Below are 26,011 nucleotides of genomic sequence, written 5' to 3' on the forward strand. Positions count from 1 at the left end.
GCAGGGAGTTCGACCATAAGACCCTCATGGTCCTTGCCAACTCTACAATTCTGATTCTATGATCCCTTAAACTGAGCCCAGAATTGTGTAGGTAGCCAATGAAACCAAACAGGGCTATCACCGTAGCCACATACTCCAGGCAGCCAGACCCAGACCACAATCTGGCAGAGGTATTTGGATCAGTTGAAGCTAAACTGGATGCTCTTCAGAGGCAGCCACACATAGACCATCTCATAGTAATCCAGCCTGGAGGTTGTTGAAGCATGAATAATTGTGGTCAGCCAGACTTTTCCATGGGCTTCTCAACATCAGATCTCCAATTATTCACAGAAGATGCTCGCGTAAAAAGCGGGGGCTGGGGTGGCTGGATGTTCCCAAGCTATTCAGTGCTTTCTCCAAATGCAAATGATAAAACCAGAATGGAGTTGTATTAATTTAAACTTTAAGGGCATCAGTCGTGACATTTGCACCTTTGGACACACTTGGAATCTCTCGACTTGACAGAAAACTTGATAGAAAACTTTAACTTGATAGAAAAGCTCAACAAAATATTCCTATTAAAATTGCAGTACTCCCCTTCCCACTGAAGAATACCCTTTGCTAGCATGCCTGTGATCCTCAGCTGCTAGGCCTCATTCGTTAAAAGTATGAATAATGCAATTTGATATAGCAGGCCTATCTCTTTTTCTGCTCTATTAGATGCAGCAGCCGTTTCGTGCTCTGCCGCCTCCTAATGGCAGCCATTTTGTTTTACATCGTGTCCTCACTGCAGCCATTTTGTGACTGGTGCTCACGACACTTCCTCAAAATTCCAAATGTGCCCATTGGCCCAAAAAGTTTGGCAAGCTCTCTACTAGGCCAATGAAAAGTTGACAGTGGGCTTTGTCACTCTGTCTTCTCTCTCTCTCTCTCTCTCTCTCTCTCTCTCTCTCTTCTGTGGGGCCTGTTGAAATTGGGAGCATGATTAAATTTGGTGTTACTGCTGCTGCAGTTGCTACTGAGGATCTGTGGGAGCAGTGCCGGATTTACGTATAAGCTAAACAAGCTATAGCTTAGGGCCGCACTCTCTTGAGGGCCCCCCAAAAAAATTAAAGGAAAAAACTGGATGTACATTTCCAAAATATGATAAAAAAACAAATAAAATCACTATAGAAACCTATTAGGCCCATAAATTACCATATAGCATATATTAAGCACCAAAAACAGTGACAATTTGTTGTTGACAAAGGACAGCTGGACATATAAAGGGCCCTATTACCTTCAGTAGCTTAGGGCCTCATCAAACCTAAAGCCGGCCCTGTCGGGAGCCATTTCTACAGAAGTCTTTCTAAATTGGGCCAAGTGGAGTTTCTAAAGCATACTGGGAACACACCAGCTTGAATTGGATGGTTGATGTTGTGGGGTCAACTGCCAAGTCTCAATAGTATTTGACTCCAATTCTGTCTGACAGAAACTTAGGGGGTGTGGATGTGTAAAAAGGAAGGGCTTTTTTCTACCCCATTCATTCTACTCCCTAGGAATTACTGTGGGTTTACATTTGTTCTTAAAAGTTTCATCCAAAGAAATGAAATACTACCACCCTTTTAAAATGCTGTACTGTGCATATGGATGTAAAAAGTTCCTAGAACTGCTATCAAAACAAACTTTTTTTTAACACAATGCACATGAGCAACTTTCTGCTTTTTAGGTGTAACAACAGTTTTAGACTCAAGGTTTGCTTGCATTGAAATTTGTACATGCAGTTCTTAAAAGCAAGGCTATAAAGTGATAAGAGTAATATCCAAAATGTTAACAAATACCAGTGATTAAGAGAGGAAAATAAATGGGTAAACATCTATAAGGTTCAACCAGAGGATACCAGAATCCTTTAAAAAAAATGCATCGGATGGACCATTACAAACATGAACCCAAAAAGTAACTTGATTCTTCATTGATAAAATGTCCTTTCCATTGTTAAAACAAATATTGGCTAGAGTACTTAGAAAAGTAAATAAGCAAGCAAATGGGGACCTCATATTAACATGTTCTTGTGAAGACAAGAGTTTTAGTGCTATAGCGCAGGCAGGAAAGCAAGGATGTAAGAGAGCCAGCCAAATATATTTTGGCACATGAAGCAGAAAAGGCAAAATAGCATCATCCCAGCAGCAAACAAAAATAGGACACAATTTAATTGGTGGAAGTTTGCTAAAATCATTGGCCTCTAAAATCTGTGGCCCATGGCAACTGATTTAATCTGCCTAATGCTAAATGCCAGCCCTGGCTTGCCATAACAGAAAGTTTCAATATTTGCTGAGTGGGAAGAGATTGCTTTTTCAAAGACATTTAAATTTGTTGGCACCTGAATAGTCAGATTATATAAAGGGGAGAATGTTGAACTGGGAAAACTAACCGTGTGATGATGATCTCAAGTATGTTTACTCAAAAGTAAGGCCCAATGATTCAAATGGGAAAACTTAATAAGGGAGCAAGCAGCACTGGATTTAGGGTGCTGCTGCGAGTGGTTCCCCCCCACAGGGCACAGAGCCAAGTGGGCACAATATTGAGAAGATCCTTTTTTGGGGAGCCAAATTATGACTTCAAACAGGGTGCCATATTACGAAAGATTACCAAAGTCTGCCCCCAGGGCAATCCTATAGCACAGGCATGTCCAAAGTCCATTCTGGGGGGGGGGGGGGCTAATCCAGCCAGCTAGTTGGTCTAATCCGGCCCCTGCGGCAGTTTCTTTCCTGGGGTGAAATCCTAAAAAAACCCTCAAATTCAATCCTAAAAAGGTCAACATCTTTGGTCGGCCCTTTGATCGGCCCTCATGGCCCTTCACTTCATCAAATCTGGCCCTCTTTGAAAAAAGTTTGGACACCACTGCTATAGCAAGATCTACTGGGATAAACAGGGTTAAAATCCAGCACATCTCTGGCTGAGATACCCTGTGGCTGTAAGCCCTGAAAAAGGGGCATGAGGGCAGGCACAGCAGGGATTCTTTGTTAGGAGGGGGGGCAAAGTTGTTGAGCTTCTCTTGGGAAATCACATATAAAAATGTCCCATAAATTGGGATATTGCGGGGGGGAGGGGGCAGGCTTCTGCTGGGGCGGGAGCAGAACCTCAGATAATTGAGTACTTCCAATGCTTTTCAATAATATTTCTAGCCAACCCCTTGGCTACACCCATGCCCTTCGTCCCATGAAGGTCCCCCATCTCTGAGGGAACCAGTTGAGAAGAGGGAAAATTAAAGGGTTGAGATGAGGAGGCTGAGATAACTGGTCCATCATAGGGGATACCCTTCTGATAATAGGTTGGTCGGGGTGTCCCCTCACCACACTTTAGATTTTCTGCGCTTGCTTTTTTTACGCCCTCTCACATGCTGCTGCTTTTTGAAGTCCTTTCTCAAGAGACAGTTACAGATAGGTAGCTGTGTTGGTCTGCCATAGTCAAAACAAAAAAATTTTTTTCCTTCCAGTAGCACCTTAAAGACCAACTAAATTAGTTCTTGGTATGAGCTTTCGTGTGCATGCAGGTATCTGAAGAAGTGTGCATGCACACGAAAGCTCATACCAAGAACTAACTTAGTTGGTCTTTAAGGTGCTACTGGAAGGAAAAAAATTTTTTTGTTTTCTCAAGAGAGGCGCTCTGAAGGGCTTGGACTGAGGAGATAAACGGACCCGCGAGGAGGGCGTCAAAGCGGCGCTGACTAAGGCAGCGCCCGGGAAACAGCGGGAGACTTTGAAGGAGAGTGTGGGAAGCAGCCCGGCGCAAACGGAAGACGACCCGAGCGGGAGGCCGCTCTCGGGAACGAGCTAGCGGGCGCAAAGGGGCAACAAAGCCCGCGGCGGGGGAAAGACCCAGAGCCCGGCTGGGCGCCACGTGCGAAGCGTAAAGGCTTTGGTGCGCGCGAGGAGCCCCCCATTGCAGGCGACGCCTCCGCGCCCCCTTCCACCCCCCGTCGCTGGGAGGAAGGGGGCGTGCGAGCAAGCCCAGAGAGAGAGAGCCGGCCAGTGGACACGCCACCCCTCCACATTTCTCTTTGAGGCGATTCGGGGAAACCCAGACGCTTGGCGAGGCTCCGGCGAGCGGAGCGCGCCAAGGCTTTTCCGTTTTTCGCTCGGCGCGGCGGCCAAGCCCTCTCTCCCTCCCTCGCGCCACAACAGGGCCGGGGGGCGTGTTTCTGGTGTTCCTCGCAAACTTCCATCCTCTCACCTCTGCGGCGGCTTCTCCCTCCCTCGCAGCCTTAGGAAGCTCGTGAACTTTCTGCCTCTCCATTTATGAGCAGGGTCTCGGTGGGCGGCAGGAGAAGATGGAGGGCTATTGAGGAAGAAAGAAAGGGGGATACAGCGCAGGTAAGGACGGACCCTTCTACTCTCTTTCGGCTGGTTTTAACTCAGGTTCGTGGCGGTGGGCTCCATCCTTTCCCCCCTCATAAAGGACTCTGCAAAAGGCCACCTGTCAACTGAGCACAACCCTTCAAGGCATCTAATAAAAGTGGACTTTAGTCCGAGAGAGCTTATGCCATAATAAACGTGGTTTTTTTTTGTTTAAATGTGTGGGGAACTTTGGGTTGCTGCTGCTGCAGCCTGCAAGTGAGTAGAGATTATTTCTGAGGCTGCTTTGTAGAACTTATTTGGGGGGTGCATGCTCTTTATTTGTAATTTATTTGCTTCCAGTGGCGTAGCGTGGGTTGTCAGCACCCGGGGCAAGGCAAGTAATTTGCGCCCCCTAACCCGTGGATTTGCGCCCCCTAACCCGTGGATTTGCGCCCCCTAACCCTATCCCCCAGATGTTGCGCCCGGTGCGACCGGCCCCCCCTGCACCCCCCACGCTACGCCACTGTTTGCTTCTTATCGCTGTGGTGCATTTTTTAAAAATGGTGTGGTGCTGTGGATTTCTCTCCAGAAGCTTGGCTTATCACTGAAAGAAGTTGGGTGGCAACTGCAAAAGGAAGGATGCCATTGGTGTCATTCATTGTTTTCAAAGGGTTTTACTTAGACTAGACGCACTGAAATTAATGGACCTAAGTCAGTCCTGTCTATTTTGCACACAATGGGTCTGCTCCAAGGAGGATGAACCATGGTGACAACTTAAAGGCTGCCGGCCGGACTTTTTCTTGTTCCCCGGCCAAGCATCCCTTTGGTCAAGTTACGCAATCGCTATTTTGTGCATGTAGCCGCCGGCTCCTTTCATGCAGCAAGACCACATGCACGAAGAGGGAGAAAACAAATAATTAAGAGCAGATCTCCCAACAATGTCCGTGCGTAATGACGATCAGCAATCCTGTCTGCAAAAGAACAGCGACAAATTTCTCTTGTCTTGTGAATGTTGAGAAACTTGATCACCTTGCAGGAGCTACTGTAGCTGGAATGGGATAGCATCTGGGTCAGATCTGGGCTCTGCCATGAACTCACTATGCCTTATTAGAGATTTGGGGAGGAGAGGGGCTGGAACCAAAAACAGCAATCATTTCTATTGTTGTTGTTGTTGTTTAGTTGTTTAGTCGTGTCTGACTCTTCGTGACCCCATGGACCATAGCACGCCAGGCACTCCTGTCTTCCACTGCCTCGCGCAGTTTGGTCAGACTCATGTTGGTAGCTTTGAGAACACTGTCCAACCATCTCATCCTCTGTCGTCCCCTTCTCCTTCTGCCCTCAATCTTTCCCAGCATCGGGGGCTTTTCCAGGGAGTCTTCTCTGCTCATGAGGTGGCCAAAGTATTGGAGCCTCAGCTTCACGATCTGTCCTTCCAGTGAGCACTCAGGGCTGATTTCCTTAAGAATGGATCTTGCAATCTGTGGGACTCTCAAGAGTCTCCTCCAGCACCATAATTCAAAAGCATCAATTCTTCAGTGATCAGCCTTCTTTATGGTCCAGCTCTCAATTCCATACATCACTATCTATTATTATTATTATTATTATTATTATTATCAGCAGCAGCAGCAGCAGTATTCATATCACACCACCCTCTAAGCTAGGATAGAAATACCTTATTTCTCACATACACATACACATACACACACACAACAACCCTATGAGGTTGGCTAGGCTGAGAGTGGGTTACCAGCCCACTGTCACCTAGAGGGCTGGCAAAGCGGAGTAGGGATTTGAAGCTGCCTCTCCCTGACACTCCATAACCATTTGCAGCATGCGAGAGCAATAGAGTCCACCATTCTAACCTTCTAGATTCTGCAATTATTATGCTAGCTTGTGAAATTAATTACTCAATATGTATTACTCTTAAGGAGTGGAGTGCTTCGTACATTCAAAAGCGCTATAGAATTCTCAGTATTGACTCAAGACTCTGTACTGGAAATCTAGCATTTACTTTCAAAATATTAATTAATCTAAAATTAACCTAGCCAAACAGTAAACACTATTCAAATATAAGACTACTCAGTGCCCCTTTAATCTACTGTTGAACTCTGCTCTGATTCTGCAGCATTAACAAAACAGGAGGAGGAGGAGGAAGGGGGCACTGCTTGTAAAATCTAAAAACTGTGGGGAAAGTGGGATAAAGTTTAACTGCTGTCAGTCCTGTCATAGCTTATTAGCTTTCTTAACCACCACAGTCGTCTTCTAAACTTCTTATTTTTTTTCTTTTTCTGAGGCCTAAATTGCTTGGCAAAGAAGGACTCAACGTGTTTTTTGGCAAAGACAAACCACAAACAGATTTATGAACACTCTAAATAATGAAAGAGTGGGCTTATTTATTTGGAACAATAGACTCAGTAGCGTGTCAGATTTCAGTTTTTAATACCTGTCAACACGAACTCTCTCCCCTCCCCATATTCACTAAAAGAAAGAAGCTGCGAAGGAATGTTATTTTCTTAAAAAACAAACAAGAAACCCCTGCAGAGTTGTTGCGTGTGTTTTTTTAAAAAATAATAATACGAAGGACCTTTCCTGTACTGTTTCTAAGGCAGGCTTTATTCTAAACAAGTCCTGAGGTCAAAGACATGAATTTGTGACATCTCATCTTGACATGATAACTTGTGTTGTGTTCTGTTCCCTACAGTTTTGTTGTCCATGCTTGCTGAGATTGCTGTTGCGTCAAGGTCTCCATGCAGGATGGAAGGAACAGGAAGACGCAACCCCTGTTTTCTAGGATTTCTGCTTGGGTTCTGCTGGGCCGCTTTTCCTCGCAGCAGTGCGTGTCCTAAGCACTGTGCCTGCTATGTACCCACCGAAGTACATTGCACATTCCGGTATTTCACTACCATCCCAGCACAAATCTCCCCAAATGTGGAGCGCATCAACTTAGGGTAGGTTTATAACAATATTGCTTGAATTTGTAATGTGCGGTAAGGAGAACCAGTTGCCCCCACCTGCTACAACTAACATGCCATAAGAGACTTAACTGGGGCACACACTTATCTGTGAAGCCCCATTTCATTGACTTGGAAGAGATCAAAGACCACCTTGCTTCATTCCTTGCCAATCCGTGTATCAACTTTCACTTGAATTAAGCTCTGATTCATTTGATCAACTGAGACATTAACCAAGTTTGAACTTGCCTATGATGACAGGGTGGACCGTCTGTGTGTTTGTCATCACATGAGTTTTCTCTCTTTCCCATTTTGTTGTTGTTTCATACTGGCAGCCTTGTACCTGTTTTGGATGTAATACTAAACAATGCTTTAGCGTTACATACAGAAGCAACAATAGGCCTGAGGCTCATGCACTTCTCTTATGATGCAGCCACAAGATTATCAGAAGCAATGGTATCTAGGTTTTTGTTTTAAATTGCTAGAGTACATCCCTGGCAGCTCAGTGTCATGGGAATTGCAGGTCCCATGATGCTTAGTTGCCCTGGCTGCTCCAAGTATAGTATTCCGATGAAAGCCTCAGGGTTATCCTATCCAATACCATAGGTATAGTATGACTGAGAAAAGGTCCAGGGATGCTGTTACTTATTTAAAGATTCCCCACCCCCCTTGCATTTCAGCCAAAAAAGGCTCCCAAAGTGACTTACAAATCATTTCTTTTTTAAAAAAATGTTTCTGCCCTCAGATTTATGCTCTAAAAATGGACAGCACCAAAGGAAAATAGATAGGGAGGGAGAAGGAAATAAGCTGATCTGAGTAAAAGTTCTTAGTTACAAGTGCCTCTAATGACCAGTGCGGATGGAGACACCAAAAATGGTTGGTCTGCACTGATCATTTGCTGCTGTATCCTGTAGTGCAGGACCTCCATACACTAACTCATGCAAACTCTCCTTACCTGTCTGCACTACAGGTAGCTTTAGGGATAGGCATAGAGTAAGATTGCAGGGGAAGGCACCAGTGCCTGATTTGGATTCAGTAAATGATTTGTGTCAATGCAGGTTCAATACTCTGTTCACTGTGCAGGTTACGTTCAACAGCGCTTTGGTGAGGGGAGGCCCTGGCTCTGCCCAGTGGACCTTCTTACTACTTCCACTGAAACTTGCAAGCTAGCAAGGAGTCACTGTGACAGATAACTAGAGCTGGACATGAACCCTTATTGCGAATACTAAAGTGCACTAAGAGGTTAGGCTTTAAGGCATAAGCCCTGCCTAACTATTCCAGGGTCTTTGCTGATGACTTAGGAGGTATGCTTCATGGAAAGCTTGATAGCATTTTATTGTTTACATTGTGAATTTGTGAGTATCTACTATATAGTTTGGAAAGTTGTTGGTTTGCTGTGCTTTGGGAGCTCCAGCAGGGAAGTGGAATATATCTATTTTAAATAAATAAAGTAACCTGTACTTCGGGAGGCATAATCACAAGTCATAGGCATTCATTCTAGGGGTGCGCATACCTACGAATTTCCATCTGCCACTGTACTGATAAAGCTATTCTGAAATTGACATGGCAAGTTTTAACTAAAATTTATTTGCTTATTTGCAAAAGAGAGACTCTGTTTTTGTTTGTTTGTTTTGCCTTTGAACTATAGCTGACTGACTAAACCCAGATCTGGAATGAAATGTTTGTTACAGTTACAACAGTTTGGTTAAACTGACTGAAACAGATTTTTCTGGCCTGGAGAAGTTGGAGTTGTTGATGTTGCACAGTAATCAGATACATACAATTCAAGACAGGACATTCTCTGATTTGCGCCGGTTGCAGGTAAGAATGAACTGGGAATTATCCATCATTGGTTCTGCATAGAGCTGTGCCAAATTCTTACCTTTGGCCCTTTTAAAAACGAATAGCATACATACTATGGGTGCAGGTTTACAGCCTATCAACTTCAGTTTTAAAAGTTGTTCTCACTGCTGAACCAACTTCCCCCTTGCTTTAATGTAACATTTGAATATGGTTGACTTTTATTCTTCAGATGGTGTTCCTATTTTGCTCAATTTTTTTATATTATTATTATTATTCTGTCAACAGGTCTTGAAGATGAGCTATAACAAAGTCAAAGTTATTGAAGCAGGCATGTTTCATGGTCTCATGAGTTTGGTACGGTTGCACATGGATCATAACCAAATTGAATTTGTAAACCCCAAAGCTTTCTATGGCCTTACATCACTGAAACTAGTCCACTTGGAAGGAAATTTGCTCAAGCAGCTTCACTCGGATACTTTCGTCACCTTGTGCTACCTCCAGATGTTCAAAACATCCTCCATAAAGCATATCTACTTGTCTGACAACTTGCTTTCTTCTCTGCCTCGAGACATTTTCACATATATGTCCGAGTTAGAAAGCCTCTACCTTCACGGGAACCCTTGGGCTTGTGACTGCGAAATGAAATGGTTTGGTGAGTGGGCAGAACGGCAGCCAGGTATCAAATATTCTCTTTTTATTTATATACTCAACTTGCATTTATTTCTGGAAGCATTTTTACCCTCCTCTGACAAGGATTCCAAAATGGTTTCCATAAAATAAAAAATAAAAATAGTAGGAGGCTCGTGTGGCTGTTAAATAGTCCATTTGAAGCCTTTGCGGTTACTCTGTGTATTGTATTATGTGCCAATTATCCCATAATGTAATAGCATTAAAGCAGTTTAAGAACATATTATACCATTGATATCAGAAATCACAAAAATGCAGAACCACCGACAAAGAATAAAACACCATGCTAGCCATAGTCCAATAGTCTAAGCACTATTATTAAGGGCTAAAAACAACCCGCCGCCATAAAAGCAGAGACTGAAATATTGCTATCAATGTTTAAATGGTGTTAAAAGCAGATACAATTATGTTAAAAGGCTTGGGAGAACAACAAAAAATTATTTGCTGTTGAAAACGCATTAATGTAGGTGGCAGGTGAGCCCCCACCCCACCCAGATAGCTTGTCCTGCAAAAAGGGGACCACCAATAAGAATTCCTTTTCCCCCAATAGCCATACTCTCTACTTCATATTGAGAGGGTAAAGGTAAAGGTAAAGGGACCCCTGACCATTAGGTCCAGTCGTGACCGACTCTGGGGTTGCGGCACTCATCTCGCTTTATTGGCCGAGCTTCTGGGTCATGTGGCCAGCATGACTAAGCCGCTTCTGGCGAATCAGAGCAGCGCATGGAAACGCCATTTACCTTCCCGTCAGAGCGGTACCTATTTATCTACTTGCACTTTGACGTGCTTCCAAACTGCTAGGTTGGCAGGAGCAGGGACCGAGCAATGGGAGCTCACCCCGTTGCGGGGATTCGAACTGCCGACCTTCTGATCAGCAAGCCCTAGGCTCTGTGGTTTAACCTACAGCGCCACCCGTGCCCCACTCTTCCTCAAAAGGGCCATTGGTTCTGTTGGCAGTGCTACTTAACCAGCTATTTTCCCACAGAACATGTGTAAGAAAATACCTCAAACTGCTGGTGGTCTACTTTGAGCTATTCTAATTTTCGGCAGCACTTCAATTTTCAATGCCCAGGAATCACAGCACCGCAATAATTGTTAGGATTTTTAGCATAGCATCATATACCTTAAAGAAAAGAAAATCTGAGAGACCACATCCTCCTTCAAATAAAATCTAACCACTAGGGCTAACCCCTGATTAAATAAATCTTACGTTGATCAGATGCAAGGCTGGTGGTTCTGAAAAAGCACATGGATTTTGTTTTAAGATTGTGCTTGAGTGCATCACACCTGGCACATTAGATGAAGCTTTCCCTCAAGTGTGCCTGAAACCTAGTTTTTGTACAGTTTTATGGTCAACAGTACTTGTATTCACTAAAAAATCTGATGCCAGATCAATTGGGGTGCCCTTTTTATTAAAGAAAATGTTGCAGCCTTCTTGATCATAAATACAGAATATTTTAATGTATTTCATTTTACATTAGGGCACTTTCAAGTCTGCAGAGTCAGTCACATTTTCTTTATTAATGGAACAGTAGAGTTTGCTATATTTGAATCCATTGTTTTCATAACTAATTGTAAACAGAAGGGATTTTTCCCCTGGACTGCTTCACCAAAAGATGTGTTTGACAAATGATGCCCTGGAGACATAATACAGAAATGAGAATTTTCACCAAAATGATCTAGAAATTTGACAGCTCTCGCATAGAACTTCCACAGGAATCTAGCCTTTGTTCCTCTCTTGTTTATATTATCCCATAGTTATAAGAGAAAAATGCAACTTCCTCCCCCTTCTCTGGTATGTGGCAAGAAGCTTGTGTTACAAACTTCACATTATGGAGATGCCAAAAACTTTAAATGAATAAAATAGAACAATCTCAAATAAAACTGTGTCTGGCAAAATTCCTCTCCCAAATATGTATTTGCCGCCGTTTAAAGATATAGCCACAGATAGGTTACTGTTCTGATCCTACAGCATATGTTTTTATTGCAAAAACTTGTATAAATGAGTAACAGATAGAGCAACAACGTGTTCTAATATATTTCCAATTACAATACCAAGTAGAAAAATGGAATACCTCTTAAAAATGATATGTTCAACTCTTGTTTGAAATAATTTGAAACCCATGGTGGAAGCATTCCTAACCAGTGGGGTGGGAGAGTAGATATTTTCTATCATTGGGAACTATTTTGTTGCTAGACTGGTGGTGGGCAAGGAACAAACAGTTTTCTGAATGCAAATATGCATTCACATGCCCATTAGAAAGTGGGGGGGGGGGAATCTAGGGCCAAGAACATGCGCATTGAAGCAAGATGGGGACTAGACATAACACAGGACCGAAGTTCAGATTCCAACATAAACTTTGGGCAATGGGCATTAAACTTGTGGCCTTACCCAAATCTGTCTTCTCTGTTCTTGTGTAATTTTTCTAATATCTACATCTAGCATCCTCTTGCCCTTGTGCTCATTCTGAGGGCTGAGTCCTAGGCCTTTGTCCTTGTTCTGGTTCCTTTCCTTCCCATTCTGTAGGAACCATGGCTAATCATCAATTACTGTACTGGCTGGCTCCTAAACAGATCCAAATGATTGCTGACTGAGGTCTGTCATATTTCATGGACACCAGAAATATCTATCAGCATAACAGGACCTGTTGCTTTTATGCGTGAATCAGTCAAGCAAAAATGATTTTTACCGTTTCTATCTCCTTTCCAGATGTTGTCAAGTGCAAAAAAGACAGAGGTGTTTCTGGTGTTCTGCAATGCCCATTGTGTGCCAATCCTGGAATTTTTAAAGGCAAGCAGTTAAGTGGCATGCAACCCTCAGATTTTAATTGTGTTAAGCCAACTATAGATCCAGCCTTGAAATTGAAAAACATCACTGCTCCCGATGATGGTGGCTTTACGTCAATTTCTCCCAGAGATTTTATGGCTCCCATAGGATCCATGGTATTCAACATGACAGACCAAGCTGGAAATCGAGCAAACCTGATCTGCAATGTGCAAAAGCCTGCAAAGATGTCTCCAGTTACACTAAACAAAATCGACAACACCACAGTACTTGAAGTATCCTTGTCAACATTCCTTGTGTGTAGCATTGACCACGAGTATATTCAGCAGTTGTGGAGCATCCTGGCCCTTTACAGCGATTCTCCGTTAAAACTGGAAAGGGAACTGTTATTGACAGAAGTGCCTTACATCAGTTATAAGTACAAGCAAACAGATTCCAAAAATGACGAGCTATTCACTGATGTAGAAGCTGAACTGAGAGCTGAGCCTTACTGGTTGATGCAGGGACAAGTTTCATTGCAACTGGACAGGACATCAACCACTCTCAACACTCTGCACATCCAGTATTTCACAAATGCTCAAATTGCCCTCCCGGTCAATCTCCCAAAATCTCAACGGCAAAACTGGGCCATGATCTTACAAGAAAACACCACAATAACTGAATACACCGTTTTAGTAGGAGGGTCTGTGGAACTGGACTGCCAAGCACTTGGAGACCCTACCCCTGTAATTGAGTGGGTATTAGCAGATGGGAGCAAGATTAGAGCTCCATATATTAGTGAAGATGGGAGAATCATGATAAAAAAATCTGGAAAACTCATGTTGCATGCAGCAGATAATTTTGACAGTGGAGTTTATCACTGTATAGGAACCAATTATGTTGATGCTGATGTCCTGACTGTTAGGATTACTGTGATAGATCCTTATATAGAACACAGCCATTTAAACGGCCCACAGTTTTCCATATTTTTAGGTGACACACTTCACCTTCCATGCCCGTCTACAGGTGCCCCAGATGCCCCTGTTACCTGGATCTTACCTGAGCACATGGTTCTTCGCCACTCTTCAAAAAACAAGCTTCTTTTTCACAATGGCACATTAAAAATACAACGAACAACAGACCGGGATGGTGGTTACTTCATGTGTGTCGCTGCTAATAAATATGGCGTTGATATTTTGGTTTACCAAGTAGTAGTTGAAAGGAATTTGAACAGGTCACAAAAACTCGATATTCAGCTAGAGGATGAAGCAGCAGATGGATCTGGCAATGAAGAGTATAAAGTTACCACCAAACCTCAAAATCCTTCATCTGCCAGGCAAACCCAAGTAACCAGCGAGGAACCCACTAAAGATTCATATATAAATCAGCCCACGCAGAACAAAGCCAGTGCCAATCGCAAAGAGATTTACAGGCGCAACAAGGACAAGACGAACAAACGGTTTAGAGGGCGCCTGAGGCAATTTGATCCTTCCACTAGGAGAATTGATCCATTGCGCTGGGCAGCATTTTTGGAAAAAACAAAGAAAAAAGCCACTTTTCCAAGAAAGCAAGAAAATGCCACAGCAAAACCAACAGTAAAGGTTCTGTTGTCCTCAAAGACTTCTGAAAATCTGGAAGAGACATCTGGAGATGATATATTTCCAGAGGAAGGGTTTATTCTACTAGCAACTAAAAGACCTGCGATATCCACTCTGAGAGAAGCCTCTGGAAATGTAGTGACAGCAGAATTTGGAAGCATGTCAAATGATTTCCGTTCTTTGGCAACATCCAGCATGGTTACAGAAACCACAACTCCAGTAACCAGCCCAGTGGTTATGAATTACAAGACGCCCAAGAACCAGAAGTTACTTGCAGAACTTAAACTTGAAAAAACGTCTCTCGAAGCATCTCACACACTATCTACCAACATGGAGCCATTAACAACACCATCTTATAGTCCACTAAGTACTTCTACAGAAGCTTTAAGTACTTTTCAGAGCTCGATATCATCTGGGAGAAACAATTTGCAACTAAAAGCCACACCAACAATCACACCAGCAATGACTATTACCAAGAATACCCTGTCTGCAGCTACCCACAAAAATACTGAAAAACCTGATTTATTTACAGAGGCAACTGAGAAAGTATCAAAGAAATCCAATCACCAGGTATCTCTAGTGACAACCAATGTTCCTGATGATGATGTATTTAGGCATATGTATGCTTACAGTACACAAAAAATAGTGCCTCGGTTACCTTCAAGCTCAACCATTGTCACTCACCAGCAGATTAAGGTAGTTGGGGGTGCTACAACTCACAACCCGCCACTCCCCCCCAGGCAGTATAGCAGACGAAGAAAAATCTCTAATAGAAGACGAATAATTAGACCTGGCCGTATTTCCAACATTGCAGGTCGTAGATTTGCTTTTGTTAAATCACGGTTTGCTCAAGCAAGTACAATTCTACCTCCTCCTGTAGAAGTGAGCACACCTGCCTTATCTCCTCCCAACAGATCTCTTGAACAGACTGTCTCTCAAGCCCCTGTTTCCACTTCATTTAAAACTCATCACCCAGAAACAACCACTGCAAATCAGTTTTGGGCATTCTCAAGAAACAAACTGGTTGCAGCTGAAGAGCATACAACTTCAACAACAATCCCCTTCTATCCTGAAAGCACACAAGTTCTATCGCACAGAGAAGCAAAATCTGGTGGAGCATTACAAGGAATCACCGACGCAAACCCATCATTTAGCATCAGACTCCCAACGGCAACTATCCATAGCCCCAGGATTGGCATGGAAACCACATCTGCCATGTCACCTTTGGTTATGAAATCTACCCTTTCTGCTCTTGGAACTAAGGCCTCTTCCGTTGTTTCAACAGGGGAAATTCCTTTGCATAATTTCTTTGGAAGCAATGATGCACAAAAGCAGCTACTGGAGAAGGAACCCAAGATGCAACCAAGCAGAGAACCCTCACCTAGAGTATCTGTTTTGCCTCTCCAAACTGCAGTTCCAATGCCAGCATACACAACATCACCCACATATAAAAGTGCTGTTTCAAAGACTGAGAACCAAACTGATGATCCCCTAATTCAACCCACCAGTGACAACATGATGCTAGTAAAACTAGTCCCCCTGCTATCGCCTGATGCTGCAGAATTGCCATCTTCAGCCTTTGCCTCCAATCTTACAACTGTTCTAGAAAAAGAAACAGATGCCGCCACCAGCATCCTACCAATTCTCATTCCAACTACTACTGTCCGTGTTAAAACTAACGTTGCCAGATTCAGAGCGTTAAGACCAGGCAGAAGAAGGGGTCAGAGGAGGAGAAGGCCTCTGAAAAATCCCGTGTCTTCATCCAGAAACATCATTCTCAGAAAAGGTTCTGCTACGGTGTCCAAAAAACCCACGGCTTCTCCTGCTTTTACAACAGCTGAAAGCATAAGGCAAGCTGCCAGCCCCCTAACAGATGAACTGTTTTCGAAATCCACTAGTATGGATGCCATTAGAACTACACCACGGACACCCAGTCTTGGCACAACTGACACAGTTACAGAGAATAAATCTACACCAGCCACTCAGGTATTAATAAGGAATATCCCTACCAAAAATACGGTCACTACTGAGATAGCAGTGGATAATTCGTCTTCTGAAAAACCTGCGACTGTGATCCCGCTCACTGTATCGTTCTTGGACACAGCCAGCACGATCACAGCGATACCAGGCACATCCTTGGTAACACAAGCACCAGAGTGCAGCAGACTAACTCAGGCTACTACAGTGGCTGCTGATAAGGAATCAGATCAGACTGTAGGATGGGAAGCTAGCAAAAAAGGCCAAACAACAAAAGCAGCTTTTTCTCTTAAAATTGAGATAAGTACTCAAACTCCTACTAATGCAAGATACCCCAGCGCACAGTCTCCTAGCCCATTAGCACCCCAAACAATGCTCATGCCAGCTATCACGCAAACCACTGCATCTCCCAGGCAGGGGGAATTGTCTTGGCAGGAGGCTACAGAAAGTGGCAAAACTTTCACAGTCAGCACATTGGGCAGATTTAAATCCCCACAGAGCTCCACTCAATATACTCCTTTGTGGAGGAAGGATAAGAACAATCACGTGAAGAATCGGGCTGAGAAGACCATAGACCAGGAAGTCACTACCACCAATCAGATAACCTTAGATTTGTTCCACCAACGCAGGGGGGCAAGACCCAGGATAATTGGAGGGAAACTGGCAGCATTTACTGTCTTGGCTAATTCAGATGCTTTCATCCCTTGTGAAGCCAGTGGGAACCCTCGGCCAATAATACACTGGACCAAGGTATCATCCGGTACGTTTCTCAAGTTTACATGGAATATTTCTTTTTCTTTTTATATATATATATATAAGATACAAGTTAGGATGTAGTGTGGGCAGTATTAGGGTTGGGTTTTGAGGGGGCAATGAGAACCATTGTGTTATAGTGATTCATGTGTTGGGCTAGGACTGGGGGGGACTCTGGTTCCAAAGTGTGTGGCCCTGGGGCAGCCATACTCCCTGCAATAGCCTTCTCCACCAGGTAATTGTGAGGACAAAATGGAGAGTGGGGGAAAAGAACCGTGTGTATTGCCCCGAGCTCCTTAGAGGAAATGTGGTTTTATAAATACAATCGTGCCTTTGAACACAGTTGTAGAAATCCTTTCTTCTTCTGTGGGACTTGAAAAGCAGTATTGAGGAGGGGTCATAACTCAGCCGTAGGTTTGGGCGATATATCAATATATCACCCAAAACCAGTTGGAAGTCCGTGTTGTGATATCGGTTTCGTAATTTTTGACCTGGCAATATTTCACAAATCTCTCTCTTATCTCTCTCTCTCTCTCTGTGTGTGTGTGCTATGCAAAAATGATGATGCGGGAGAAACTGTGAAGCCAGCCAGTGCCTGTACATAGCTCCATCCTTATTTCAGACTGATATATCATGATATTTTGCTGGGGATATATCACAATGTTGAAAACCAGATATCGCCCAGCCCTACTTAGCAGTAGGGTATGTGCCTTGCATGTGGAAGGTCCCAGGGTCAATCTCTGTGATGTCCAGATACATCTGGGAGAGGCTGCTGCCTGGAGAGCCACTGCCAGTCACTGAGTTAGATGAGCCAATGGTCTGACTCTGTATAAGGCAGCTCCCCATGTTCTTATTTTGATGCAGGGCTACAACTTTGATGACTTACCTGCATTTTACTTCTACTTACTATATAACTCTACATATGAAAGGATAATTTGAGCTTACAGCTGATTTTTTTGGTTCCCTAATATATATGAAAATACCATATTTACTCGTCAAATGCACCATCAAATCTAACGTGCACCTCAATTTTCAGAACCTTGAAACAAAACAAAAAATTTGCTGGTGAATGTAAATGTGGCATCGAATCTAACGTGCACCTTAATTTCTGCAACACAATTTGACCAAAGAAGGTGAGCATTAGATTCGAGTAAATACGGTAGTTTGTTAAAGTAGGGTTTTTAGGATGAAAAATTTAGAAAAGGGATGAAGCACAAAAACAATAGAAATGGAGTAAAAAAACCAAAATAAAAACTATTTGATTTGCCAAGCAAATCAAAAAAGGAAGATTTTCATACAGAGATTAGGCTAATTTTCTTTCCATCTCTTTCAACTAGAGGTTGATGCGTCAAAACACAAGCGTGATAACAGATTTGAGGTTCTTCCCAACGGGACTCTCTCCATCCAGAACGTCAACATCCAGGACCGCGGACAGTACCTCTGTGTGGCTGCCAATCAGCATGGCTCCGACAGGCTTCTTATCACATTGTCGGTGGTGACTTATCCACCTCGAATCTTGGAGGGAAGGTCCAAAATTATTACCGTTCACTCTGACAAACCAGTAGCCCTGAAATGCACAGCCGAAGGCCGTCCCATTCCTACCGTATCATGGATCCTCGCAAACAAAACTTACATCTCAGAATCTTCTATGGGAAATGAGGCTGTTTCTGTGCAAGCAGATGGCACGCTGGTGATAAAGAAAGTCAGTGTTTACGACAGAGGGATTTACACATGCACAGCAAGCAATGCAGCTGGTTCAGATACAATGACGGTGAGGCTGCAAGTTATTGCTGCACCACCCATTATACTGGAAGAGAAGAAGCAACGTATGTTGGAGAATATTGGGGCAAGCTTGAAGCTGCCCTGCACTGCCAAAGGAAACCCACAGCCCTACGTTCACTGGGTTCTCTTCGACGGAACAGAGGTGAAGCCTTTGCAGTATATAAATGGAAAATTTTTCCTTTTCCCTAATGGAACCCTTTACATCAGGAATATCAGTCCTTCTGACAGTGGGAATTATGAATGCATAGCCACCAGCTCCACTGGCTCAGAGAGGAGAGTGGTCATCATCCAGGTAGAACATAGTGATACAGTCCCCAGAATCACAGTTTCATCTCAAAGACTGACTCAGCTGAATTTTGGAGACAGGTTGCTTCTGAACTGCTCAGCTACAGGGGAGCCAAGACCCAAGATAATATGGAGATTACCTTCAAAAGCTGTTGTTGATCAGTGGCACAGGTAGGTCTCGTGAAAATCGCAGCATTACTTATTTGCTTGATTAGCTACCGTATTTTTCTGTGTATAACACGCCCCCATGAGAAAATGGGGGGAGATTGTATCCATGTATAAGACCACTCACAATTTTGAACATAATTTTTTAATAAAAAAAAAACCCTAGTCTTATACACGGAAAAGTACAGTATATTGTAACCATTGGATTTCACATTGGGTAGTGTTGTGCTGGAAGAGAACGATAAAGTTTCTGGGACAAATGAACTGTTCTGCCTTTGTGTCAAAGAGGGCTGAATCAAACAAATGAATTTCTTGATGCCCTTTGCTGAGCTGCTCTGGTACTTTGATACGAGGGGTGTCTAGCTGTCATTTGCTGAGTGACTTGCAGAACAATCCAAACCCTCCTTACACCAGGCTGTGGAGTGGTAGTGGTCAAATTTGATGGAAGTGTTTCTCCAGCCAACTCTGCTGGCTAAGCCGCCAGTCATTGCCCTGACCTTTCTACCCAGATGCTGTGAGAGGCATGACTGCAGATGCAGTTGTGGACTTGGCATTCCTTTAAACTCCACTAACAGGTGTGGAAGCTTTGGACTGCACCTTTAGATGCCAGAGCAGTACAGTGCTACAGTATTTAAGAATGAGACTGACGATATAAGGGTTGAAGCACATTTTACCATACTGTTCCAGTCCAGTTAGGGCTGTCTTCACCACAGCCACTTCAGGGACAAGCAAGGCTCCTATGAGCTCTTGTTTGTAAATGTATTATTTCCATTAAAACCTCATTCCTAGGTTGGGTGGTTGCAGCTCCACAGCATCAATATCATAGTATTTTATTTTATTTTTATTTTACTTTGGATGAGTTTGCTTTAACTCATAGTAATACAGTTCTGCCCAACATTTTGGCCACTAACCATCAATTGAGTTCTTAAGTGAAGCCAGTGGTTTCCATATTAGAGCTTGGCAGTAACAAATCTTGTGATCTCTAGACCGACCTAAACAAAGCATCTAAATCCAAACAGATTGCAGATCCCTGGAGTCTGGTCCACATAATTAACATCTGCCAGCTCTCTGCAAGGCTTCCAAACAGAATGAGCAGAGGACTGATATGTTTGCACTTTCCTGATCCAAAACTAGTGCATGCCATATGAAGAACAAATAGGCTTGCAGTTCGCTCTTACATTTGACAAAGGAAATTTCCCACCAAGTCAAGCTGTACCTATAGATGGAGGGAGAGGGGGTTCCAAAGGCTTCCACACAACCTGGAATCCTGCACAATTCTGATATAAGCCAACATGGAAGCCTTTGCACATACATCTATGTGTGTAGCCCCCCCTCACCTTTGCGCAGAAGTTTACACAATATGCACAGTTGCCATGGGAGGAGTTGCTTGATGCAGCCGTACTCTCCACTCATGACTCCTGAAGAGGACTCAAAGGAACTTCCAAATGCTTCTACTCAATGCACTCATATCTTAGCTTGCCTTTAATGTCATTGAGAATCAGCAGTTTTACAGTTACGGTCTCCGTAATTTTTGGCATATAAGATTCTGGTTGTGGGCTTCCCATAGGCATGTGGTTGACCGCTGTCGAAACAGAATTCTGGACTAGATGGGCCTTTGGCTTCTCCCAGAAGGGCTCTTCTTATGTTCTTAAGCAGGCATAGGCAAACTCGGCCCTCCAGATGTTTTGAGATAATTCCCAACATCCCTGACTACTGGTCCTGTTAGCTACGGATGATGAGAGTTGTAGTCCCAAAACATCTGGAGGGCCGAGTTTGCCTATGCCTGTCCTTAAGTATACAGGATTAAACACCTTTCATTTCTTCCATTGCTTTTTAGAATGGGGAGTCGAATCCATGTGCATCCCAATGGATCCTTGGCTGTTGAAAGAGTCACAGAAAAGGATGCTGGTGACTATATATGTGTGGCTAGGAATAAAATGGGAGACGACTTGATCCTAATGAAAGTCAGCGTGACGATGAAGCCTGCAAAAATCGATCAAAAGCAGTATTTTAAGAAACTGGTGCCTTACGGGAAGGACTTCAAAGTGGACTGCAAAGCTTCCGGGTCCCCTGAACCAGAGATATCTTGGAGTTTGCCAGACGGCACAATGATCAACAACGTGATGCAAGCAGATGACAGTGGGCACAGGTCTCGTAGGTACACTCTTTTTGACAACGGGACACTGTATTTCAACAAGGTGGGAATAGCTGAAGAGGGCGACTACACGTGTTATGCTCAAAACACACTTGGGAAAGACGAAATGAAGGTGCACATAACAGTGCTAGCAGCGGCGCCACGGATCAAGCAGAATTCCAAGACCTATGTAAAGGTCAGAGCAGGAGACACTGCACTTTTCAACTGTGAAACCACTGGTCAACCTAAGCCGAACATTTTCTGGTTGTTGCCTTCCAACGACATGATTTCAGCTTCCATTCGCAGGTATTTTCTTCATATTAATGGATCCTTGTCCGTCACAAAGGTGAGGCTCATAGATGCTGGAGAATACATATGCGTTGCTCGCAACTCTGGTGGAGATGATACAAGGCTTTATAAACTTGAAGTAATCTCTAAACCGCCTCTCATCAATGGGTTGTATACAAACAAGACTATCATTAAAACAACAGCCATAAAACACTCAAAGAAACAAATAGACTGCAGAGCTGAAGGAACGCCCTTACCCCAAATCATGTGGATTATGCCTGACAATATTTTCCTAACAGCCCCATACTATGGGAGTAGAATAACAGTACACAAAAATGGGACTCTTGAAATTCGTAATGTAAGGTCTTCAGATACGGCAGAGTTTGTCTGTGTGGCACGTAATGATGGCGGAGAAAGCATATTGGTGGTCCAGCTGGAGGTGTTAGAAATGCTTAGGAGACCAATGTTCAGGAATCCATTTAACGAGAAAGTAATAGCAAAGGCTGGGAAAACTGCCTTTTTGAACTGCTCTGTAGATGGAAACCCGCCTCCCGAGATAATCTGGATGTTACCCAATGGAACAAGGGTTTCCAGTGGTTTTAGAACACTCCATTACTTCTTGGGGGACAACGGCACCCTTGTCATCTACAGTCCTTCCAAAGCAGATGCAGGCAAGTACCGGTGTGCTGCTAAAAATAAAGTTGGCTACATTGAAAAGTTGGTCATATTGGAAGTTGGCCAGAAACCCACCATCTTTATCCACCCAAGAGGAACAATAAAAAGCATAAGTGGGGAAGCATTATCCCTTCACTGTCTTGCTGGTGGAAGCCCCAAGCCAAGCATAATATGGACAACCCCCAATGGTGACGTCCTGGACCGGCCTCAGATTAATGGGAGATATATGTTACTGGAAAATGGCACCCTCATTATCAGAGAAACCACCATCCATGACAGAGGAAGTTATGCATGCAAAGCTCAGAATTATGCTGGTGATTCAACGGTAGTTGTTTTTGTAATTATTGTGGCACACCCGCCACGGATTACAAACAGACTGCCAAGGAATATCCGCACAGTGGCTGGGGTACCAGTTCAGCTTCACTGCATGGCACTGGGAATACCAAATCCAGAAATTACATGGGAGCTGCCTGACCACTCGTTACTTTCCACAGGCAGCAAAGGCCGGCCATCTGGAAGCGAGCTTCTCCATCCACAAGGAACATTAGTAATTCAGAATCCAAAGCTGTCAGATGCTGGCATCTATAAGTGCATGGCTAAGAACCAGCTTGGCAGCGATTCCACAGTAACATACGTTCAAGTTATCTGAGACGAGAAATGCAGCCTGAACAATTGATAACAAAGGCTAATCAGGAGCCAAAGTTTGGCTGTCGAAGATGTTTAATCAAAAGCAGGCATGTCAGATTCGTTAAAATTGCGATTCTCAGTTTACAGTAGACACAGTAACAGACAGAAAGATTTGGAGAAAAATTGTATCATGTTCTGATATGAACATATTAGAGGTATTTTTAAAGCGACTTTGAGAACTTAGGGCACTTACATCTTGACTACAGACAGTCAAATGCATTGCAATATAACTTGAAATATTTAGTGCAAGGATGGGTTTGTTAAAAAGTTATTTCTTACTTCCCATTTGGTAGTAGTACAAGAAGTATGAAATATAAGATACTTCAAGAAAAAAGAAGAAATGGGATGGCTGTTTGTTACCTTGTGGACAATTATGAATATTTTGTATCTATCTTAACCATTGTTGTTGTTTTTAAACAAAAAGGTGCTGCCAGTTTTGCAATACTGAAATTTAGTTCTTTCACGCAGGAGTCCTTTTTTGTGGGGCAATGGAAGAACCAGTAGAAAATAGTTTGATAGGGTTGTGTGTTGTTTTTTTTAAAGAAAATATGGATTATTTTTGTAAAATAAAAAAGCAATCAGATCTGCATATAAAGAAGTGCAGATGTATAATTGCCATTCAGCTGCTAAACATTTTACATAAAAAAGAATATAAAGTGCCTTTAAGTTTAATAAGTATGCAATGCATGAGCAGAGGCTGAGGAGAAAGCAGTAGGACAGTGTACTTTTCTTCTTGTTTGTTCTGGGCAACTGGAGGCACTTTGGCTGAAAAATTGATGCAAAGAAAGATCCTTTGATCTACTTCATTAGAATACAGCTGTCTCCAAGAAACTGCGCCGAGTACCTTATTTATTTATTGTAAATATTTTTATATTGCCTGTCAATTATATTCTTAGGGCAGCCACAAAAGGCATCTGTTTATACGTGCTACATAGGATAGAACTTTGACTCTAGTGATATAAGGCTGTGCTCTGTCAGAGTAGGAGAACTCTGGATCCCAGACCGCAAGTCTGTGCCAAGACCCTTCAGGCACAGAACTCCCACTGCATTAGACTGCTGACCATACATGATTCTCTGCATCTAGCTTGTTGCAGAACAGGTGAATATGCACCTAACGTGGCACAAATCTTGATCCACCAGCCTAAGCCCATAACCGTTGTGTGACGCTATCCCTCCAAGAGGGAAAGCAAGAATTAGCAACCTTTTTCTACATGCTTTAGATGCCAGCTACTTTATTGGGACCTGAATAAAATTCATACTTCAAGACTCTTTTAAGAAATGTGCATTTAACTGAAAATCTGAAAATGGCATACCTTTTCCTGGTACGTCTGAACTATAGGAACTTGTGGTTTATTCTTACTGACTGCTTAAAAACACACACATGAGGATCAAAATGTAGCAGCCCAGACCTAGATATAGTTTACTTGCTCCACTCCTGGATCCGAATGCATGTTTCACTTATCTTATCTTGCCTCTCTGCCAAGGCCAAGAGATGATGGCAACTCCATCACACTGCCTCCTGCAAATATTACAACCACTATCATGCCAGTTGACTATGGGCAAAACTATAGCAGGAACAGCCTTTCTCCTGATGGAAATACAGTGGTACCTCGGGTTACATACGCTTCAGGTTACAGGTGCTTCAGGTTACAGACTCTGCTAACCCAGAAATAGTGCTTCAGGTTAAGAACTTTGCTTCAGGATGATAACAGAAATAGTGCTCCAGCGGCACGGCGGCAGCAGGAGGCCCCATTAGCTAAAGTGGTGCTTCAGGTTAAGAACAGTTTCAGGTTAAGAACAGACCTCCAGAATGAATTAAGTACTTAACCCGAGGTACCACTGTATGCTGTATTCCCAGATTTCGTCTTTGCTGGGTCGAGGACATCCAGAACCTGAGCAGATAACATGAACACCTTGACAGTATTTTCCTTTGTTCTGCAGTGGAGGATCTGTTTGGATGCAAAACTTTCACAATATCCAAGAGAAAAAGAGTTCCACAATTGTGAGCAGCACAATTATTACCCAATCATGTGAAAACAGAATGTTCTGGTGTGGTGTTTTTAAGGGTATAGAGCACTGGTAGGGAACCTATGGCCCTCCAGCTGTTGTTGAGCTCTTATCATCCCCAGCCACCATGGCCAGTGGTCAGGGTTGGCGAGAGATGTCGTCCAACAACAGCTGGGCGGCTACTGGTCTAGAGCAATCACAACCTGTCCTTAGCCTCTGCAGTCAAGTTCCAAATCTGTAAGAATGAAAGAGCTGCGTCAACCAAGGTTGAGAACCTGTGACTCTCTAGATGTTGTTGGGCTCCAATCCCCATCAGCCCCAGCCAGCATAGAGTCCAAAAACATTTGGAGAGCAGCATCCATAATTTTTATATTGCTCTAATGGAAGGTTCATCTTTTGCTTGATCCACGTAAAGAGAAAATTAGGCTTTGCTAGCCATGTGTGTACAGTAAGCCCACAACTTACATGCATTACTAAGTTGGTAAAGACTGTTCCAGATGCATTTAGATGTGGCTGTGTGGGAAACAGAATACTGATCTGACCCCAGGGCTGCCTTACCCATAGGCGCTAGGGGTGTAGGGCACCCGGGCTCTCAGGGGCGCCAGGCTGAGAGTCCGGGGCCCAAGAGTTGAGTCCGGGGAAGAGCCCGCCCGTCAATCGGAGTGCTGCGGCAGGCTCTTCTGCTGTTCTGTGCCACGAGGTCGGGGGCAACCAAGCCAGCGAGATGCTGAGGCAGCCAACTGGCTCCTGTGCACCTGGGACGGGGCAACCGGGGGGGCGCTGGGCGGATCTTTGCACCCCGGCGCTGCATATGCTTAAGACAGCCCTGTCTGACCCACTAAGGTCATTCTTGCGTCCTTATTTAAACTCTATTTTAAAATTCACGTGCATGGGCAGGGTTCATGGAGAGAAAATGTCCCCAAAGTGTGAGTAAAATAGTTTCGACAACCATTAATTCAGGTGTGCTCTTTAAACAATTTGATGCAGTGTTTAAACCAGGATGGTACAATCTCAAGAAGATTATCAACACTTCCGAAAGAACCCATCCAAACATAGGGGACTGTCAGCAAAATGATAGATGAGCTTCTGCATAACTAAAAGCCAAATGACATTGGGACAAAAACCCCTAAGTTCACACAGGCTGAACAGGTGTAACAGAG

General features: G+C 43.6%; 1 protein-coding gene across 1 annotated transcript; it reads left to right on the forward strand.

The window, feature by feature from the left end:
- The first annotated feature begins 3,757 nt into the window (after nt 1-3,757).
- Nucleotides 3,758-24,123, forward strand: IGSF10 (immunoglobulin superfamily member 10). Its single transcript, XM_083613019.1, is given in 8 exon segments — nt 3,758-4,331; nt 6,997-7,000; nt 7,003-7,243; nt 8,938-9,067; nt 9,335-9,725; nt 12,447-16,835; nt 18,166-19,066; nt 20,898-24,123. Coding segments are annotated over 8 exon segments (8,040 nt in total). The 5' UTR covers nt 3,758-4,256; the 3' UTR covers nt 22,807-24,123.
- Nucleotides 24,124-26,011: the final 1,888 nt, after the last annotated feature.

This window comes from Podarcis filfolensis (assembly GCF_964270895.1).
Source record: "Podarcis filfolensis genome assembly, chromosome: 5".
Taxonomy (NCBI): Eukaryota; Metazoa; Chordata; class Lepidosauria; order Squamata; family Lacertidae; genus Podarcis; species Podarcis filfolensis.